The following is a 17,694-nucleotide window of genomic DNA, read 5'->3' on the forward strand; positions in this document are numbered from 1 at the left end:
CCCCTGAGCATCCTTCTCACACTATTAGGTACCCTACCTAAAGCATCTGTCACCAAGCAGAGCTTAGTAAAGTTCCTTGACTCCAGCAAGTCTCCACCGTGGCTGCACATTAACACAACCTGAGGAGCTATCCAGAGTCATGAGGCTGCACTCCAGACAATGAAGTCCGAATCTCTGGTGGTGGGACTAGACATCAGTATATTTGAAAGTTCTTCAGGTTGCAGCCATGGCTGACAACTACTGCTTACTCCCCAGCCCTTCACTATTTCCTTTCCTGAGACCTCCTTCTTCATGAACTTGCCCAGTTGGAATTCTTCACTTGATTCCTACAGCACAAACCTACACTACAGATTAGTGCTAAACAAAACAAACTTAATTTTTGATTTGTTAATATTTGATAGTCTTACAAAGTGCTTATGTATATTCTCATTTGAGATTCATGTCATTCACTAACATAAGCTGAGCAGGTACTACTATCCCTATTTTACAGACAGTCGAACTGCCCAAGGTTACCCAGCTAATAAGTGACAGAGCTATGATAAGAATGCAGGCCTCCCAAACTAAGGGTTCTAGAGGGGAGGGGGGTGGGAGGATGGGTTAGCCTGGTGATGGGTATTAAAGAGGGCACGTTCTGCGTGGAGCACTGGGTGTTATACGCAAACAATGAATCATGGAACACTACATCAAAAACGAATGATGTAATGTATGGTGATTAACATAACATAATAATAATAAAAAAAAAGAATGCAGGCCTCAGGCGCCTGGGTGGCTCAGTTGGTTAAGTTTCCGACTTTTTGGTTTCAGCTTAGGTCGTGATCTCAGGATAATGGGATCGAGCTCCGTATTGGGCTGCTCGGTGAGAAGTCTCCTTGAGATTCTCTCTCTCCCTCTCCATCTGCCCCCTCCCCCCACCTGTGCATGGGCACTCTCTCTCTCAAATAAATAAATAAATCTTAAAAAAAAAAAAAAAAGAATACAGGCCTCTCCAGACAGACCCATAAATACAAAGAAGAAACTGGTGGTTGCCAGAGGGGAGAGGGGTGGGAGGATGGGCTAAATGAGTGAGGAGAAGTGGGAGGTACAGGCTTCTAGGCATGGAATGAATAAGTCATAGGGATGAGAGGCACAGCGTAGGGAATGTAGTCAATGATACCGTCATAGCGCTGTAGCTACACTTGTGGGGAGTACGGCATAACGTACAGACTTGTCAACCACTAAGCTGTACACCTGAAACTACATGTAACATTGTGCATCAACTCTACTTCAATAAAAAAAGGCAGAAAATCAGAGCACCTGGGTGGCTCAGATGGTTAAGCATCTGCCTTCAGCTCAGGTCATGATCTCCAGGTCCTGGGATCAAGCCCCGCGTCGGGCTCCCAGCTCAGTGGGGAATCTGCTTCTCCCTCTCCCTCTGCCTCTCCCCCTGCTTGTGTGCTCTCTCTCTAATGAATAAATAAAATCTTTATTTAAAAAAAGGCAGAAAATAAGTATTGGGGCTGATGTAGAGAAAATGAAACTCTCAGGCATTGCTGTTGGAAATACTGTGAAGCTGCTGTGAAAAATGGTATGGTGATTCCACAAAAAATTAAAACACAGAATTATCTCCTGAAACAAACAAACAAACAAACAAAAGAATGTACTTCTCTCAACATCAGAATTCTTCACCTCCTGAGTATGTTAGATTTACCTCCACAATAAAACTGGTGGCTGTGAACACAAGAACCACTTATTCGATACATCTGTTTTCAATTCAAACCTAATATTTAAAGCACTGGATTAAGTGCTTTAGGACCCTGCCACTCCTCAGACCAGCCACAAGGGCATCACCTGGGAACTTGTTGGAAAATCAGAATCTTGGGCCCTACCCTAGACTGAATGAACCAGAATCTGAATTTTTGTAAGATTCCCCAGGTAATCTGTATGTGCATTAAAGTTTGAGAAGCACTTGCTTTAGGGATAAAAACGAACAAAATGTGGTCCCTATCTTCAAGTCTTCAAGGAGTCTATTACTTAGTAGGGTCTCCACACATGTATTTAAGTAACCTTAGTACAGTTAGAATGTATCATTACAGGAATAGAAATCTTGGAAGTGAAGTTTCACAAGGGTTTAAAGACAGGCATTGTGGACGGGGTGGTACTTAAGCAAGGGACCATGAAAGACTATAGTAGGATTCAATGGCTCAGGAGAGACGTGAAGGGCAGGGTACATGCAGAAGCAGCAAAGTTGAGGAGTTATTTGTGGAACAGAAAGGAGTCATATGTAACTGGAACCTAGGGAACACATAAGAATAAGGTGGGGGGGGCGCCTGGGTGGCTCAGTCGTTAGGCGTCTGCTTTCGGCTCAGGTCATGGTCCCAGGATCCTGGGGTCGAGCCCCGCATCGGGCTCCCTGCTCTGCAGGAAGCCTGCTTCTCCCTCTCCCACTCCCCCTGCTTGTGTTCCCTCTCTCGCTGTGTCTCTCTCTGTCAAATAAATTAAAAAAAAAAAAAAAAAGAATAAGGTGGGGATAAAAACTGGAAAGGTAAGTCCATAAGGAAATGGGGGTCAAAGGTTTTGGGCAGAGGAGTGACAGGATGGAATTTATATTTTTTTTCTTTCCTGCTTTGTATTTCTAACCCTTACATGTCTGGACTCACTACCAGTCCAGACATGTAAGGGTTAGAGAAAAATCAGGTGGAATCTCAGGCAGTTCTCTATAACCAAGCAGCCTATAGCAACCAATACCTTTTAGACAGGACTGGCACAGTAAGCAAGGTGAAGGGGTAGAGGGAAAAGCAATAGTAACTCTGCTTGAGCCCTAAAATGGGCCTGATCTGAGACACAGGCAGTGGGAATAAATCTATAGAACACAGCTACATGTTGGGCTTACGAGAGGCTTCACAAACACACACACACGCACAACCATGCACACACACCCCCACACACTATACTTACAGCAAATGAAACACCTGCTGGCCTTCTCATCCATTTGGGGGGTTTTTTTAGAGGAGGTATCAATGATGCTTGGGCCCCTTGCTCTGGTACCTGCAGCGGTGGGAGAGGCTGGCCTTTGCTGAAGAAAGAAGAGATCTGAGGGTAAAAGCACACCTGTATCACCAACCCGAAGTGGTGCTGCATCTGTAAACTTTACTCTGGGAGAAATCCTTGAGATAACCAATCTGGCCCAGAAAGGCTGGACTCCCGTTTTCTAGGGAACTGGTAGTGAGGGTAGGACTCCCATGCAGTAGGCTCTTGGAAAGCCTACTGCATCCAAGGTCTACAGTGGAGTGTAGACACAGAATGGATCTACAGGAGAAAAGGAGATAAGACAGTTCATACTTCCAAAATAATGGTCCCGGCATGGAGATCCAATGTCCCTGAAATATCACAGGGAACATCCAAGAGCAAGAGTCAATATGAAGGCCTCTTTTGTATCGTGGCAGGAACGGACACCCTCCCAGGAAGATGGGCACTAGAGCAAAGGTGAAGCCCTCCCAACCCAGGGTCCTGGTTGCCCAGTCTCCAACAGTCCCCACTTCCTCCTAGGCCATTCGTCCTTTTCTCTCCCCCCCATATAGAGACAGCATTCCCTCCAGCATTCTCCACCAAGCCTTTCAAACCTTGTCAGCCTGTCTCATCTGCTGGACTTCCCAGCTCCTACCCATCACGGAGTACAATCTTATCCAGCCGTCAAAGGAGGCAGCAGAGAACACTGGAGGGTCCCGAGGGCACCACTGCACATCAAAGCACCAGCTGCTCTGTGTGGGCAGCTTATACACTACCTGTGAGGGAACCCGACCATTAGAGAAACCCTGACTTAGGTAACGTGACCCAGAACTCACAGCTGATTTCCCCTCCCAGCATGCCCACACAACGGCCAGCCTACCTCATTGCTCCCCAGGTTCCAGCACAAGATCTGGTTGTCCTTGGCACTACTGAGCAGAAGCTCAGCATCAGCCTGGCTCCACGACACTGACAAGATCCCCCTAAAAAGGAAAGAGCAACTAACATGTGTCAAATGGCTACTCTGAGTAGGGTACCTCAAATATCTTGGATAAATTTCATCCCTATAAAATGAGCAGTCTCATTTCATTTTACAAACGCGGAAAACGAGGCTTTGAAAAATTAAAGAACCTTCAGCAGTCATGCAGCCCGAACCCAAGTCAAATCCCAGAGCCTGTGGGCTATACACTGTATCACTCTGCCCCCAGACGTCCCCACAGAATGGCCTGCTTCTTTTCCCCGACTGTAGAGTAGGGACTATGAACAGCATGAATCAGGCAAGCACCCACCCCTCTGGGTGCTTTTTTTTTCGCAGGAGGGTGGTGAGGACCCAACTCTTCAAAGTCCCCAAGAAGGTATAGAGGCAATACAGCTCTTTAGTAAGAAAGAACAGTGTGGGCTGCTTTTTCTGCTATGGGCCTAAGAGCTACAGCTTCAGGGGCAGGCCTGTTCAAAGGATAGATAGGAGCCTAGGTTCTCTTATTAAGGAGAAGTCTTGGAGGAAGCAACCTCACTACCTAAAGAAATGAACATTATCCTTAAATCAGAGCCTGGGGACTCTCCCAGGGGGACTAAACATTGGCTCCAAATATTTCTCATGACCCCATCTACACTCCCATTTCTGGAAGTTAAATGGAATCTCGGGTTCTTTTCCATAACCTCAGGATCTCAAGGATCTCCTCTTTGTTGGGGTTACAGCTAGGACTGGGAGACGGTGTGTTCACTGGGAATGACTTTGAAGACACGGAAGATGTTTGGTAACTAAAGTGAGGCATTCACTGCCTCCTACCCAGGTCAGTTATGCCCCACCATCCACCAAGGATGTAGACAGAGCTTGAGACATTACCTACTGTGGCTCTCCAGCACCTTCAGGGGCGAGGAGGCAAAGCGCAAATCCCACAGCTGAATCACTGGAAAACGATCATCTTCTGAACACAGCACCAACTGGGTGGCTATGTCTGGGTGCCAGGCCAGGCCTGAGCTGTGCATCTGTGGACAAAGCAGACCCCAATGGGTGATATAACCTGACACTTCTGGTTATGAACCTTTTCTGCCCAGTTGGAATAGGACCTCTGAGGGCAGGTTTTGTGTCTCTTCTATGTGATAAGTGATGACCATGAGTAAGTAAGGAACACTAGTAGCCTCTGGATCAGCTCTGTTTAGCTTCCCTAAGCATTCACTCTCAACAGGAAATCTGCTAAGAGGCTGAACCTACAAGTGCAACAGCTGAAAGCAGACACCTGGCCTGGGGAAGAGCAGCTCCAAAGTCTAGGCATGAGAAAGAAGCCAGAGCCCGAGCCTGTATTCTGTCTCCACGACGCACCCTGTTGCTATGATCGCTGACTTTGATGATAGGTTCATTCTTCCTGAGATCCCACACAACTGCCTTGCCGCTGGGGTGAGCAGAAGACAGAATGTGCTGAACTTGCCGGTTCCAAGCGAGTGCCTTGATGTCTTCTGGAGGCTGCTGAGGCAGGAAGGGTGGGGAGGGATAGAGGATAGAGGACAACTTGTCATCTCCTGGACCAAGAGCCATTTCCTGTTCCACTGCTCCCAACCCCCCACAGAAAGCCCAAGAGTAGACATGGGGCTTCCCAAACCCAGTGTCAGGGAGCTGAGAGTTGAATTTTCCAGAGAGGATCCTTTAGGGGACTGGTGTAGAAGCTGAGAGAATGGCAGGCACACTTGGAATTTACCCCTATCCCAAGGTGCTCCTGAGAGGATGGAGTCAAGATTTAAAACAGCCCTCTTATCTATGACAAAGAGAGAGGTAGAGGAGGAGGAAGGGAGGGAAACAAAGACATGTAAGACCCCCAGAAAGAATGAGGCAGAAAGAAAAGCCATTGCTATTTTTAGGGCACGGGGTGCTATCAAATTTATACTTAACTTACCTCACGATACTGTAAGCACAAGACAGAGAAGAGGCAGGAAGTAAAGAAGATGGGCCCAGTTATAGACTGACAGGTAGATGCACTCAGAGACAGACATACACCAGATCCCCAACTGCATGGGAGAACCTGCTATAGAGGCAAAGCTGACCCACCCCAACAAAAAGGACAAGGATATATCTGGGCGTCCCCTCTTGGCCCCACTCCACTGAGCCCAGGGCCCTACTCTACTCTGCCTAAGCTCTACTATGATAAATAGTACTCACTCCTTTTCTCAATGTCTTTTACTGCCTTTCTTCATCTTCCTTCCAGAAACCCTAGGACAGTTCTTGACCACAAACCACCACACACACACCCTCCCCTCCATCCCTGTTATGGGTTGGCTGGTAATATGTTAGTCTGTGGTGCTTTATTTCCCTCCAGTGGTAAAGTCCAAACTCTCCTGTGCTCTGGGTGCCTCCAGAATTCAAGACTTTCCTGGGCAAATCAGCTGCACACTCTAATCAGCAGCCCCGGGAGACTCCTTACCTGTGACTTAGATCCTGGGGTCCTTGGCACATTTAGGTTATTCAAATCCCAAATAAAGATTTCAGAATCACTGGCTCCCGAGGCCAGGAGATTGCCCTGTATGAAGAAAAGGCCTTCGGAGACACACCATCCCAGGAAAAGGTACGAACAGGTAAGGGGGAAAGAGACCCACATTTGGGGCTTCCAAAACCTCCCCCATAACAGTGTGGGAAGGGCTAAGAATTATAGACTGGAGGTCACAAGTGAATGCTTCCACTCAGATCTGTGGCTCCATGGCTTGGGCATGTTTGACCAAATGAAATGCAGTACCTGGAAAGGATTAAAGTCAAGGGCTCTGACAGCCCCCGTGTGCTTCTGTCTCTGGGCAATCACAGGCTCCTTCCCGGGAGACAGGATGTGGGCCACATTGTATAGAGTAAGCATGCCATTGTCCCCGCCACCTGCAATGACCCCGGAGCCTTCCAGAAGCCCATCGCCAAAGCTCCCCCAGATCAGCTTGTAAAACCTACAAAGAGGAGGAACTGGCATCAGCACCAATGCAGAATCACGTCAGTAGGCAGAGAGGAGGCATTTCTGTCAGCCTCTGCCATTACGCAGGTATCCCCACCGAGATGGAGTCTGCCTGTCTCCCTCACTTACTAGACACACAACACCGTATTTCTTGCTTGGTCCTGCCCTTTCTCTGGAAAAAAATTCCATCTTTGTTACACTAGGAAGGCAGGAGACCACTGCCTCAGGGTTGTGTGGCATGTTTTTTTTTTTTAAATTGACATTATTAGGGTTATATAGGCCCAAGGATACATATTTCAAATAGATTAGTTTACTTAATCTTCACAACTCAAATAACAACAACTAATGCTTATTGGATACTTCCTATGTGCCAGGCACTGTTTTAAGTGCTTCACATGTATTAGCTGATTTAATATTCAATAACCCTATGAAGTATTATTAACTCCATTTTCAATTGAGGAAACTGAGGCACAGAGAATTTATGAAACTTCTGTATACACAGTAACTTTATCCCTATTTGACAGCTAGGAAGTGGCAGAATCAAGGTTTAAAGTCTGGCCCATCTTATTTTATTTATTTTTATTATTATTTTTGTGGCGAGAGAGTGAGAGCAGGGGAGGGACAGAGGGAGAGGGAGAATCTTAAACAGACTCCACACTCAGCATGGAGCCCAACATGGGGCTTGATCTCATGACCCTGAGATCATGACCTGAGCCAAAATCAAGAGTCAGACGCTCAACCCACTGAACCACCCAGGTGCCCTGGCCCACCTTATTTTAGAGCCTGAGCTCTTAACCATCATAAAATAGTGTATTCTGTTTAGAGGAAGATCCAAATTCTTTTGTACCTGACTAGAAGCACGTTTCCCTACACCAACAATTGCTGTCCCCTCTTCCCTCTCAAGCTGGAAGTAAAAAAGACCCAAGGACCTCTCCACCCTGTGTCTCTTCCTTGTGACTAGCCCACTGGATCTGCTATATGGTTGCAGTGGGCCAGCCCTACAAACATAGAAGCGTAAAGAATAAACATACCTCTTGGAAAACACTTTTGGCTTTCTAATGATGCTTCTCACAAGACACTGCCAGTGTCTTGCACAAAAGAAAAAGATGGACCCTGCGCCCCTGCAGACAAAGATGGGTACTCTGCAAAGCCCCTAGGGAAGGCATGTGAGATCCCCAAAGCCTCACAGGTAGTCTGTCCTTCATTTCACAGCTGCTAGGCAAGGGTATTTCCATAGCCCTTCAGAGAAGCCAGATTTCACATCAAATGATGTCATAAGATCCCTAACTGAAATGAAATGCTTCCACACCCTGGAAAGTTGGCCAAGAAACTGAGTGGGGTGACCAGGCAGGGACCTGTCTGGCCAGTCACTGGTGCAGCAACCACCTGTTAGAAGTAAAGAGCTGAGCACTGGTTGAGACCAGGTCAGCAACTGAGATAAAACAGCAGAGCTGACACAAACAGTGGCTCCAAAGTTACTGTCCAAACGGCCATGTGTTCTAAGGTTGCACTGATCTTAACAAGGCAGACAAATGTGCGTTACACTGGCTCAAGAGGCTGCCACGTCCCCCTGGGGCCAGACGTCAGTGCGGGCAGCAGGCAAGTCAACAGAGTAGCTAGAGAAGCCCGGAATCGGTCTCACAGGAACCAGAGGAGAGTATGGCCAGAGAAAAACTCACACAGGGATGGTAGAAGATGTTGCAGTAACCTCAGTATGGTCACAGCTTATGACATCCAGACCGAAGACAAGGGTACTTGAAACCTCAAGGGGGAATCACCAAAGAGTTGGAAAATAAAGCCCTGTTAGTTTAGAGTGACCAAAAGGCAGAACACACAGCGTGACAAAATGACTCTCTCTAAGCATGTAGAAAGTACAGTCCTATGGTTAACGATTTCACTAGTGAGGGTGAAGCAGGAGCCCAAACAGGACATGATAGAGAACACCTGGGAGAGTGGGACCAGCTGGGACAAGTTAAGCAAGGACCCGGACATGATCATTCAGTGGGCTCAAGGAGTGTCAATCATCTCTGCTCTGCAAATGGACAGGGAATAACGCGTGTGTGTGTGTGTGCGTGTGTGTGTGTGTGTACACATGTGCATGTGCATGCAGAGGAAGAGTGCATAAGCATGTAGGCAAATGCAACAAAAAATTAACAACTGATAAATCTAAGGAAAAGTATATGATCATTTGCTGTACTATTCTACAACTTCTCTGTTTGAATAGTTTCAAAATAAAAACTTAAGAAACAAGATGACCTTTGGCTTGAAAATAGGACTTTCAGACATAAGAAGAAAAGAGATTTAAGGAGAAGGTATAGAAAGCGTTTGTATAGAAAAATGGGAACTTTCAAAACATGAGAATACTGATGGAATTCTCTGCTGAAGAGGTTCCCATGGAGATGGCAACAATGGGCACCATAGAGCATCAAGAATGATGGGTGGCACCTAAAGAAAATACAGATTCTTTACACACCTACCTAGACCTTGCAAAGCAGAATTTCCAGAGAGAGGCCCTCAGAATCCACATTTTTAACATGAGCCCCCAGGTGATTCTAACAAGCAAGAAGGGTTGAGAACCCCTGTACTAAATACATCAGACTGATACCAGCCTAGACCAATAACCAATAAGGGAAGACGTTGAAATTCACAAAGACAGAACCAGCCCCAATGACCAGCTCATGGCTATGCTTCTGGCAGAGAGAAAAAGACAAGGTTAAAGAGAATAAACTGAGGCCTGAGAGATCAGAGGGTCATCCCAGCGAAGCTCAGCTGAGGCCAAGCTTTAGCTACTTTATAATTAGGAACGTGTGCTGTGTCAATTCTTGCTTCTGTAATTTAGGTATTTCTTTGTTTAGGATTTTGCTTTGATTTGCTTAGTCAGGTTCCTTTTTAAAAACCCCAACCTCATCTTAGTGAACTAAAGTGAAAACAAGCCAAAATAGCTGAGGGAATCCAAGTTTCCTTAAAAGTCAGAGCGGTGAAGACAGTGCTCCAAGCTGGAGAATGAAGACAGTGAAGCGGAGCAGTGGCTGTTTGAGGAAGTCCTTTCCTTATCCCTAGTAGGCACCAGGCTACTTATGCCTATACATCCCGAATTTACAGCAGAGAAAAACAGAGCGAGAGAAGTTAAATAACGTGCCCAAGAGGACATTAGATGGCAGTGCTGGGTTCTGAACCCAGGTCTATCCAACAACAAAGCCTACGTTCTCTCTACTCTGTGATTTTTTTTTTTTTTAAGATTTTTATTTATTTTGAGAGAGAGAGAGAGAGCACGAGCCATGGGGAGGGGCAGAGGGAGAGGGAGAAACAGACTCTGTGGGGCTCCACCCCAGAACCCAGAGATCATGACCTGAGCCTAAGGCAGCCACTTAACCAATTGAGCCACCCAGGCGCCCCTCTACTCTGTCATCTTGATGTAATCTCTAAAGAAGGCAAACCTTGGAAATGGGAAAACCAAGTACACAAAGTGATCTTTTTCTGCTTGCTGTTCCACACACAGGCACCCAAAGAAGGTCACAGTACTCCCCAAGTAGCTAGAACTGCTATAAAGGTAATGGAAGGTAGATCACCTACTTTCTTCATGTTACTAGAGGATGGGTCATACGGAGGTTACAGAGACCACAAGGAAATCAGTGTAGACACAGGGTGGAGTACAGTACACCCATCACACATTGGCCTCTGATCTCATTCAGCCACAGCAGCTGAGACCTCAGTTCACAAGTGAACACACATCACGTATTATTCTCCCCCAAACATTTCTTCTTGCATGAGATTCGTCTAACAAACCAAACATCGCCAGCTTCAGCGGGCGTGCTAATCTGAACCGATTCTGATGCATCCAGGGCATTTATCTACTTACAGCCTGAGGCAGTCCCTTGTCTGCACCCTTACCAGTGTTTCAGAGCAGTTCTCTTTTGGTCAGGTATTTCTAAATACGTAACATTTCTCTGATGCATCATGGATTGAGGATAAGGGGGTCTTCAGAATTCAAATGTGGTTAAGCTATGAGTCTGGTGAAAAGGGCAGGCAAAGGAAGGGGAAAGATTTTGAAAAGTATATGTTGAGGTAATAATGAAGAAACACAAGGAAGGTTTCTTAAAAAAAAAAAAAAGAAGGGGCACCTGGGTGGTTCAGTCGGTTAAGCGGTTCAACTCTTGATTTGGCTCGGGTCATGATCTCAGGGTCCTGAGATTGAGCCCTGAGTCAGGCTCCGTGCTCAGTGGGGAGTCTGTTTCTCTCCTTCTCCCTCTCCCTCTGCCCATCTCCTCTCTTTCTCTCTCTCTCTGATAAATAAATAAATAAACCTTCAGGGGGAAAAAAAAGGAAAAAGGAAAGAGATTATGCTATAAAAAAGAAAGGGAAGGAAAGACTGAACATAAGACCTGAATCTAGAGCCCAGTAGGTTCTTAGCAGTCATCTTGCACAACCTCTTCTTTACACATAAGTGAGGAAACTGAAGACCACTGTCAGAATACCATTTGCACAGTCATGTACCGTTAGCCAAGGATGCAACTCAATACAATTGTGCTTTCAACTAAACCATGCCAAAGATGACACAGAAAAAAAAGAGGAAAGCATAAAGCAAAGAATGGGCAGCCCTCTACCTACCCTGATCATCTTGGTCAATAGTTTGAGATGTGGATTTCTGAGTAAGTGACTGAACCCAGGCTGAGCCACAAGTGGGTGTCTAAGATAATTTCTTCAACAAGACTCTTAATAGATCTAGGCCAAAGGTAATTTCTTAGGTCTCTGGAAATGCAAATCAATCTTTGGATACAATTATGGAGTTAGAAAAGAAAGTAGAGATGAAATACTATCAATAGTGTTAACTGTACTATTTATTTTGGTTATAGCCCCCAATCCTTGCAGGATGGAACAGAGTATGAAATGAAGTTTATGATTCCTGAATTGAGTACCACCAGTTCAAAAAGGATCCCTTCAACCTAGTTGGCTGCAAAACCAACCAATCATCCCCCTTGAAAAGCTCTCAAGGGGCGCCTGGGTGGCTCAGTTGGTTAAGCGACTGCCTTCGGCTCAGGTCATGATCCTGGAGTCCCGGGATCGAGTCCCATATCGGGCTCCTTGCTCAGCAGGGGGTCTGCTTCTCCCTCTGCCCTCTTCCCTCTCCTGCTCTCTGTCTCTCATTCTCTCTCTCTCAAATAAATAAATAAAATCTTTAAAAAAAAAAAAGCTCTCAAGGCACTAAGATTAACTGAACAATAACTATAACTAACTGAAATGGTGGCTAGGAGTGCTCACTTTGGTAATCCAGATATTTCTAATGTCACTTGTTCATTTAACAGATATTTATTAAGCATCTAATGCCAGGTACTGTTTTAGGAGCTAGAGATACAGCAGTGAGTAAAACAAACAAAATCTCCGCCCAGAGGGATCTTAGGATATAATTTCAGATTTCTTTTTTCTAAAAAAGGGTTTTTTTAAGATTTTATTTATTTATTTGACAGAGAGAGAGAGTGCACAAGCAGGGGGAGCTGCAGGCAGAGGGAGAGGGAGAAGCAGGCTCCCCACTGAGCAGGGACCCCAATGTGGGGCTCCATCCCAGGACCCTGGGATCATGACCTGAGCTGAAGGCAGAAGCTTAACTGACTGAGCCACCCAGACGCCCCCTTTTAAAAAAAAAATTTTTTTTTAAGATTTTATTTATTTATTTGACAGAGAGAGGGAGTGTGCGCATGTGCACACACAAGCAGGGGGCAAGATTTTTTAAGCAATTACATTGCCTCTTGATTAGGAACTCTTTCTCCTAAGGAGCCACTACTGTGCTGAAGCTGCTGCTTTGCTGGCTGAGGATAAGAGCCCTTGCCTCCTGCCCCTCTTCTTAACTCCAGGAGTATGAACATTATTGAATTAGCTCACCCCTTTCAGGCGCCCTTTCTGAAATGCTTGCTTAGATGCTAAGAATATTTCATGATTATTGGTAAACCCTCCAGTGGCTGCTCTTCAAAGGGAAAAGTACTGGAAATACAAAGAGATGTAAAAAAACTATAAAATAAGGGATACTATCAGAAAGTGATATAGGGGCTCCAGAAAGGGAGGATAACTAACCTTTATTAGGTTAAACCATGAAAAGAAAAAAAGGGTACTTCTGTCTAAATAAATTAATTAATCTCTCAGATGAACCAAAAAATGCACAAGAGAATGCAAAGTTGCATTTGGACCAGTAACCTCTAAAGTGGGATGGGCAAGATAATTTTCTGAGCTGTAGGAAAAAGACTTATATTTTTAATCTAAAAATTATAGGAATTGCATTTTTAATAATAGAGTAATGCATGTATACTACTTACATTGCCTATATAACTTGAGTATAGTGAATATTCACATTTTCCCTGGTGGTATGAAAATTTGGAGACCACTGCTGTAAGGCACATCTTTATAAAACCTTTATAAAAGAAAAGTTGAATAACAGAAAAAAGGTAGATTTTGGAGTTAGGCCTAGATATAAATCCTAGCTTCCCAGAGTTTCAGTTTCCTCCTATGTAAAATGGGACTAATGGTATTTATGGCCCAGACCCATTTTGAGGGATGAATAAGATATACAGAGCTCCTAGCATAGTGTCTGGCCTGTATACATATGCTCTGTGAATGCCAGTACTCAGCCCTGTAAGCCTGCCAGAGCCATGAAATCCATGAGGACCCAATCTGTGCCTAACCACGATGAAGAGAGAGGCTCACTCATTCTCCTCCCACTGGCAGAAAACAAGATATTGTTTAAGGTTATCTTCACAAGAGCCAAGGGAGGAAGGAGCCAACATCTCTGGGCTCAGAGAGAGATCAGGTACTTATGGGTCCAGCTTTGTGTGAGGCGTCTCTATCACATGATTCTGCCTGACACCACTGCTGCTGCTGACCAAAAAGGTACGAGTGGGTGTTTTAAAAAATCCTTTTGCAAAATAAACCCAGGGTTAACTTCTCCCCTCACATATCTCCTTATGAGCCCTGAGAAGCACACATTACTACCAGGATTCCTGAACAGGGTCTACATCAGGATCTGTCCCGCACACTCATCAACAATTCAGACATAGTACCTGCTTGAGGCAGAAAGGACTCCCTTGTGTTTCAAGTCCAAAGAGGGGTCCCTGAAATCAATCTCAAAGATTTCCAATGTGCCATTTGTGCTAAAGGAGGCATCTAGCTGCTGGGCAGATGTTCCTAGGCACAAGAAAAGTTAGGAAGAGGCAGCATATAAGCAAAAATACATGCATGGATTTGGGGTATAAATGGTTAGGGAGTGGAGAGGCAGAGGAACAGGAGAAGACTGGGTATACCCTTTTTCAAGTGGTAACTCCAAAGAAAGCAAGAAAACAGGAGGTGCCCTGGCTTGAGCCATAGTTCAAGGCTGCCCCCAGGTACTCCAAACACCTAATGTCCCCTTGCTTATGCTGCGAGCAAACCCCACCTTTCCATGACTCTAAAGCTTTCTCTGAAGCTCAATAAAGAATTCTGGATATTAAGTCTCCCTTTGACCTATGTATTTTCAGCAGATCATAGTCCACAATATCATCATACCTGTGGCCAGATACACAGGGTACTGGCTGGCTGGGCTCCACGCTTGGACAGCTGGCCGTTCAAGTTCCTTTAGCTTCATGGCCGGTCCTGTGTGTGGCAGAAAACTGACATGGCCCTCAGCCTACTGAAAACAGAAACCTGCAAACTTAGGAGTCAGATCCAGGGACTACCTGCAGACATGAGATCTTGTTTCTCTCTCCCCACCATGGAATGGGGATTTCAGGGCAATAGGAGGTAATATACACATAACCATCTGTAGATCTGCAAGGACAGTTCACTTACCTAATTACTGAAATCTAATGCTTTAATCCCAAAAGGATATTCAAACACAGTGGTTGCCACAGGCCCAACGGTGATGATAATCATCACATCAGGTAATATCTCAGTGACCTCATCTATTCCTTTGGCTTTACGTGTCATCCATATGCTGATGACCCCCAAATTCATACCACCAACACAAATTTCTCCTCTGAGCTCCAAGTTCTTATGTATAACTTGCTAATCAAATATTTCCATTTGGATATAGCAAAGATACCTAAGTTAGTCTGTCTAAAACAGAATTCTCTATTCCCCCAAATCTGTTCTTCCTCCAGTTTTCTTCATCTCAGTAAATGGTACCACTATCCATCCAATAGCTCAACCAGAAAACCTGAAAATCACCCTTGATTCCTCCTTCTCCCTTATTCTCTTCTAATTCATCATTAAGTCTTCCTGATTTCACCTCCAAAATTATATCTTAATCTATTTACTTTTCTCCGCCTCCACCACCACCACACTATTTGAAGATACCATCATCTCTCACCTGGATTACTGCAATAATCTTCCAACTGGTCATCTTTACCCTACCATAACCCAATTAACTCTCTACACAGCAGCAGAAGTGAACTTTTAAAATCAAAAACAGGATTTTAGCATTCCATGCTTAAAACCTTCCAATGACTTCTATTGCACTCAGAATAACATTGCTAGTGACCCTGCTCAAAGGCTCCAGCCTACCACTTCAACCTCATCTCTTGCTACTTTCCCCTCTTATTCATTGTGCTACAGCCACATTAGCCTTTTCTCGTTTCCTGGCTTTTTACTACCTCAAAGCTTTTGTAAATTCTGTTTCCTATACTTTGAACGTCCTTCCTTTCATTCTCTGCATAACTGGCTCCTTATCACATCTTTCTGGGCACAGCTTCTCACCCCCTCAGAGAGGTGAGCCACCCAATGAAAATCAGACTCTATCTTTTTCTCCTTGGTACCTTATTTGTTGAATGAAGGTAGACATCCATTTTAATTCTGTGGTTTCCAATCCAGTTCTAACGCATATTCAAGGTGCCATCCCAACAGGCTAGCAAAGTGGCAGGAAAGTGTTTTGTTTGTTTTTAATTTAACACTGAACTTGAGGGAGGAGGCTTGGGACCTGCTGTGACCTGCTTAAGGAAGCCACCGTCAGGTTTGTCTCAACCTAGAAAATAGCAGGTAGTATTACTCAATCTCTAATGTACTTTCCAGCCTGAAGAAAGTTTAAGGCTGCCAATTCAGCCAAGATTCTCAGGGGGCCTCTAAACGCTTGAGGCAACATCAGTTACGTACGGACTTGCTGCACAACATATTATATAGTCACCACTGCCACCTGCTGGTCAAAGCCATTTTCACGTTTCTGGGGAAAGCCCTTAACAAAAGTAGGAGCTGTGTTTAGCACTGCTCATTTAACATGCAAATCTCAATTCTCACAATGGTTCTATGTGGCAAGTACTATTATTATCCCCATTTTACGGGGAAGAAAACTGGCTGGGCCGAGATGTGAACCCCAATTAGCCCCCATAGCCCAGTGCTTTTAACCATTATACTAGTTGAAACTAAAATCAACTCCACATGAGGTGTTAAATCCCCGACGGTCTAGAAACTGGGAAGACGGGCTTTTAATCTACATTCAACCAAGAGCCGAACAGACTCCTGCAGTGACGGAGGGCGGCAGCGACCCTCGGCAGCCCCGGCCCTTTGGGGCAGCACAGCTTCCCACCAGACCTGGCCAGGCCCGGGCCCGAGGCGTACGGGAAGACGCGAGGGCAGCGCTCAAGGGAGACCCTCGTCGGGCCGCAGCACCCCCGCGCGGCCGGGAGAGCTGAGCCGGGTCCAGCCCGAGGGCGGGCGTGGTGGGGCCCTGAGAGGCGCGGGCCGGGGTCTCCGCTGGGGGCGAGCTCCCTTCCCCCCGACTCTCTCCCGAGGGAGCAGAGGCACTCCCGGCCCCGCCAGAGAGGTGGGGAAGACCCACCTGCTCCGGGAGCCCAGGTCAGGGTAGCGCGGCGCAGCCAGAGCCGATCTCCTCCAAGGGCCTTTGGGCTCGACTGGGCGCTGCGGACGGCGGCTGCCGAAGGCCAAAAGTAGTCCTGGCAGGGCACCGCGCGCGCGGAGCTTGGGGTCGAGAAGCGGGCCGACCGGCGAAGGATGTAATAGGATTCTCGCTTTTTCTCCGGGCTCCCTCACCTGTCCTGTGATTGCGCATTTCTGTCATGTGGGTCAGATCCTGCGACTACTAAGTTCTGGCCTATTCAATTTGAGCCAGGCTCCGGGAACAGCCCCCGCGAAAAGGGAAAATACTAATTCATTATTTGTTGAAGTGGAGAAGACCTGGTACTAGCTCCAGGAGCTCTCAGTGGAATCCTAATTGAAAAGGTAAATAGCAATCGAGGCCGTAAATAATGGCAACACACTACACCCCAGCAACAACTGGTGGCCAAAAGCTGTTAGCTGAACTAATTAAAAGGTATAGGCATGCAGGGGGCTAGGTACTGTAGACCAGGAACTTCCTGGAGGGTTTCAGGGGCACGAGATATAGGTGTCCTACCTTGCAGCGGCAAGATAGGTGGTGTCTCAGAAGGAAGGGCCCGACTGCCTAGTAGGCCCCCTGGCACTTCCCATACCATGAATTAAGGAGGCCGGATACAGATTGGGAATACCAGTTCAACTCTGCAGGTAATTGGGAGTTAATGAAAATTATGAGTAGGGATGCAATAAGATGAAGATGGTATTTTGAGACAAGTAATATGGATTCCCTTGGAGCTGGAGGCAGGGACTCAAATTAGGAGACTAATAGAATAGTCCCAGGTCCCAGGTGATGAAAGCCTGGATTAATATAGTGGCAGTGACTGTAAAGGAAAACTGGACAGGCTCGTGACTGATGAAGGTAAACAGTTGAAGGGGGAGGTGAAAAAATCAGATGGATTTTATTATGTTGACTGAGGGAATTATGGCATTTTCAAACAACGTT

General features: G+C 45.9%; 1 protein-coding gene across 2 annotated transcripts in view; it reads right to left on the bottom strand.

Annotated features, from left to right (window-relative positions):
• Window positions 1-15,790, bottom strand: part of SEC31B (SEC31 homolog B, COPII coat complex component) — a 30,422-nt gene extending 14,632 nt beyond the window's left edge. Inside the window, exons 1-10 of one of the 2 annotated variants that reach the window (XM_044916128.1) lie at window positions 15,683-15,790; window positions 14,436-14,559; window positions 13,955-14,078; window positions 6,708-6,903; window positions 6,399-6,494; window positions 5,306-5,449; window positions 4,829-4,971; window positions 3,866-3,965; window positions 3,600-3,761; window positions 2,935-3,069 (exon numbers count right to left, since the gene is read on the bottom strand). In XM_044916128.1, the coding sequence (XP_044772063.1) occupies window positions 2,935-3,069; window positions 3,600-3,761; window positions 3,866-3,965; window positions 4,829-4,971; window positions 5,306-5,449; window positions 6,399-6,494; window positions 6,708-6,903; window positions 13,955-14,078; window positions 14,436-14,514 (1,179 nt within the window). In that variant the 5' untranslated portion in view covers window positions 14,515-14,559; window positions 15,683-15,790. Of the gene's footprint in view, window positions 1-2,934; window positions 3,070-3,599; window positions 3,762-3,865; window positions 3,966-4,828; window positions 4,972-5,305; window positions 5,450-6,398; window positions 6,495-6,707; window positions 6,904-13,213; window positions 13,309-13,954; window positions 14,079-14,435; window positions 14,560-15,682 lie in introns of those variants that run through there. The other variant, XM_021699704.2, reaches the window with a different exon arrangement.
• Window positions 15,791-17,694: the final 1,904 nt, after the last annotated feature.

Source organism: Neomonachus schauinslandi, chromosome 6, assembly GCF_002201575.2.
Source record: "Neomonachus schauinslandi chromosome 6, ASM220157v2, whole genome shotgun sequence".
Taxonomy (NCBI): domain Eukaryota; kingdom Metazoa; phylum Chordata; class Mammalia; order Carnivora; family Phocidae; genus Neomonachus; species Neomonachus schauinslandi.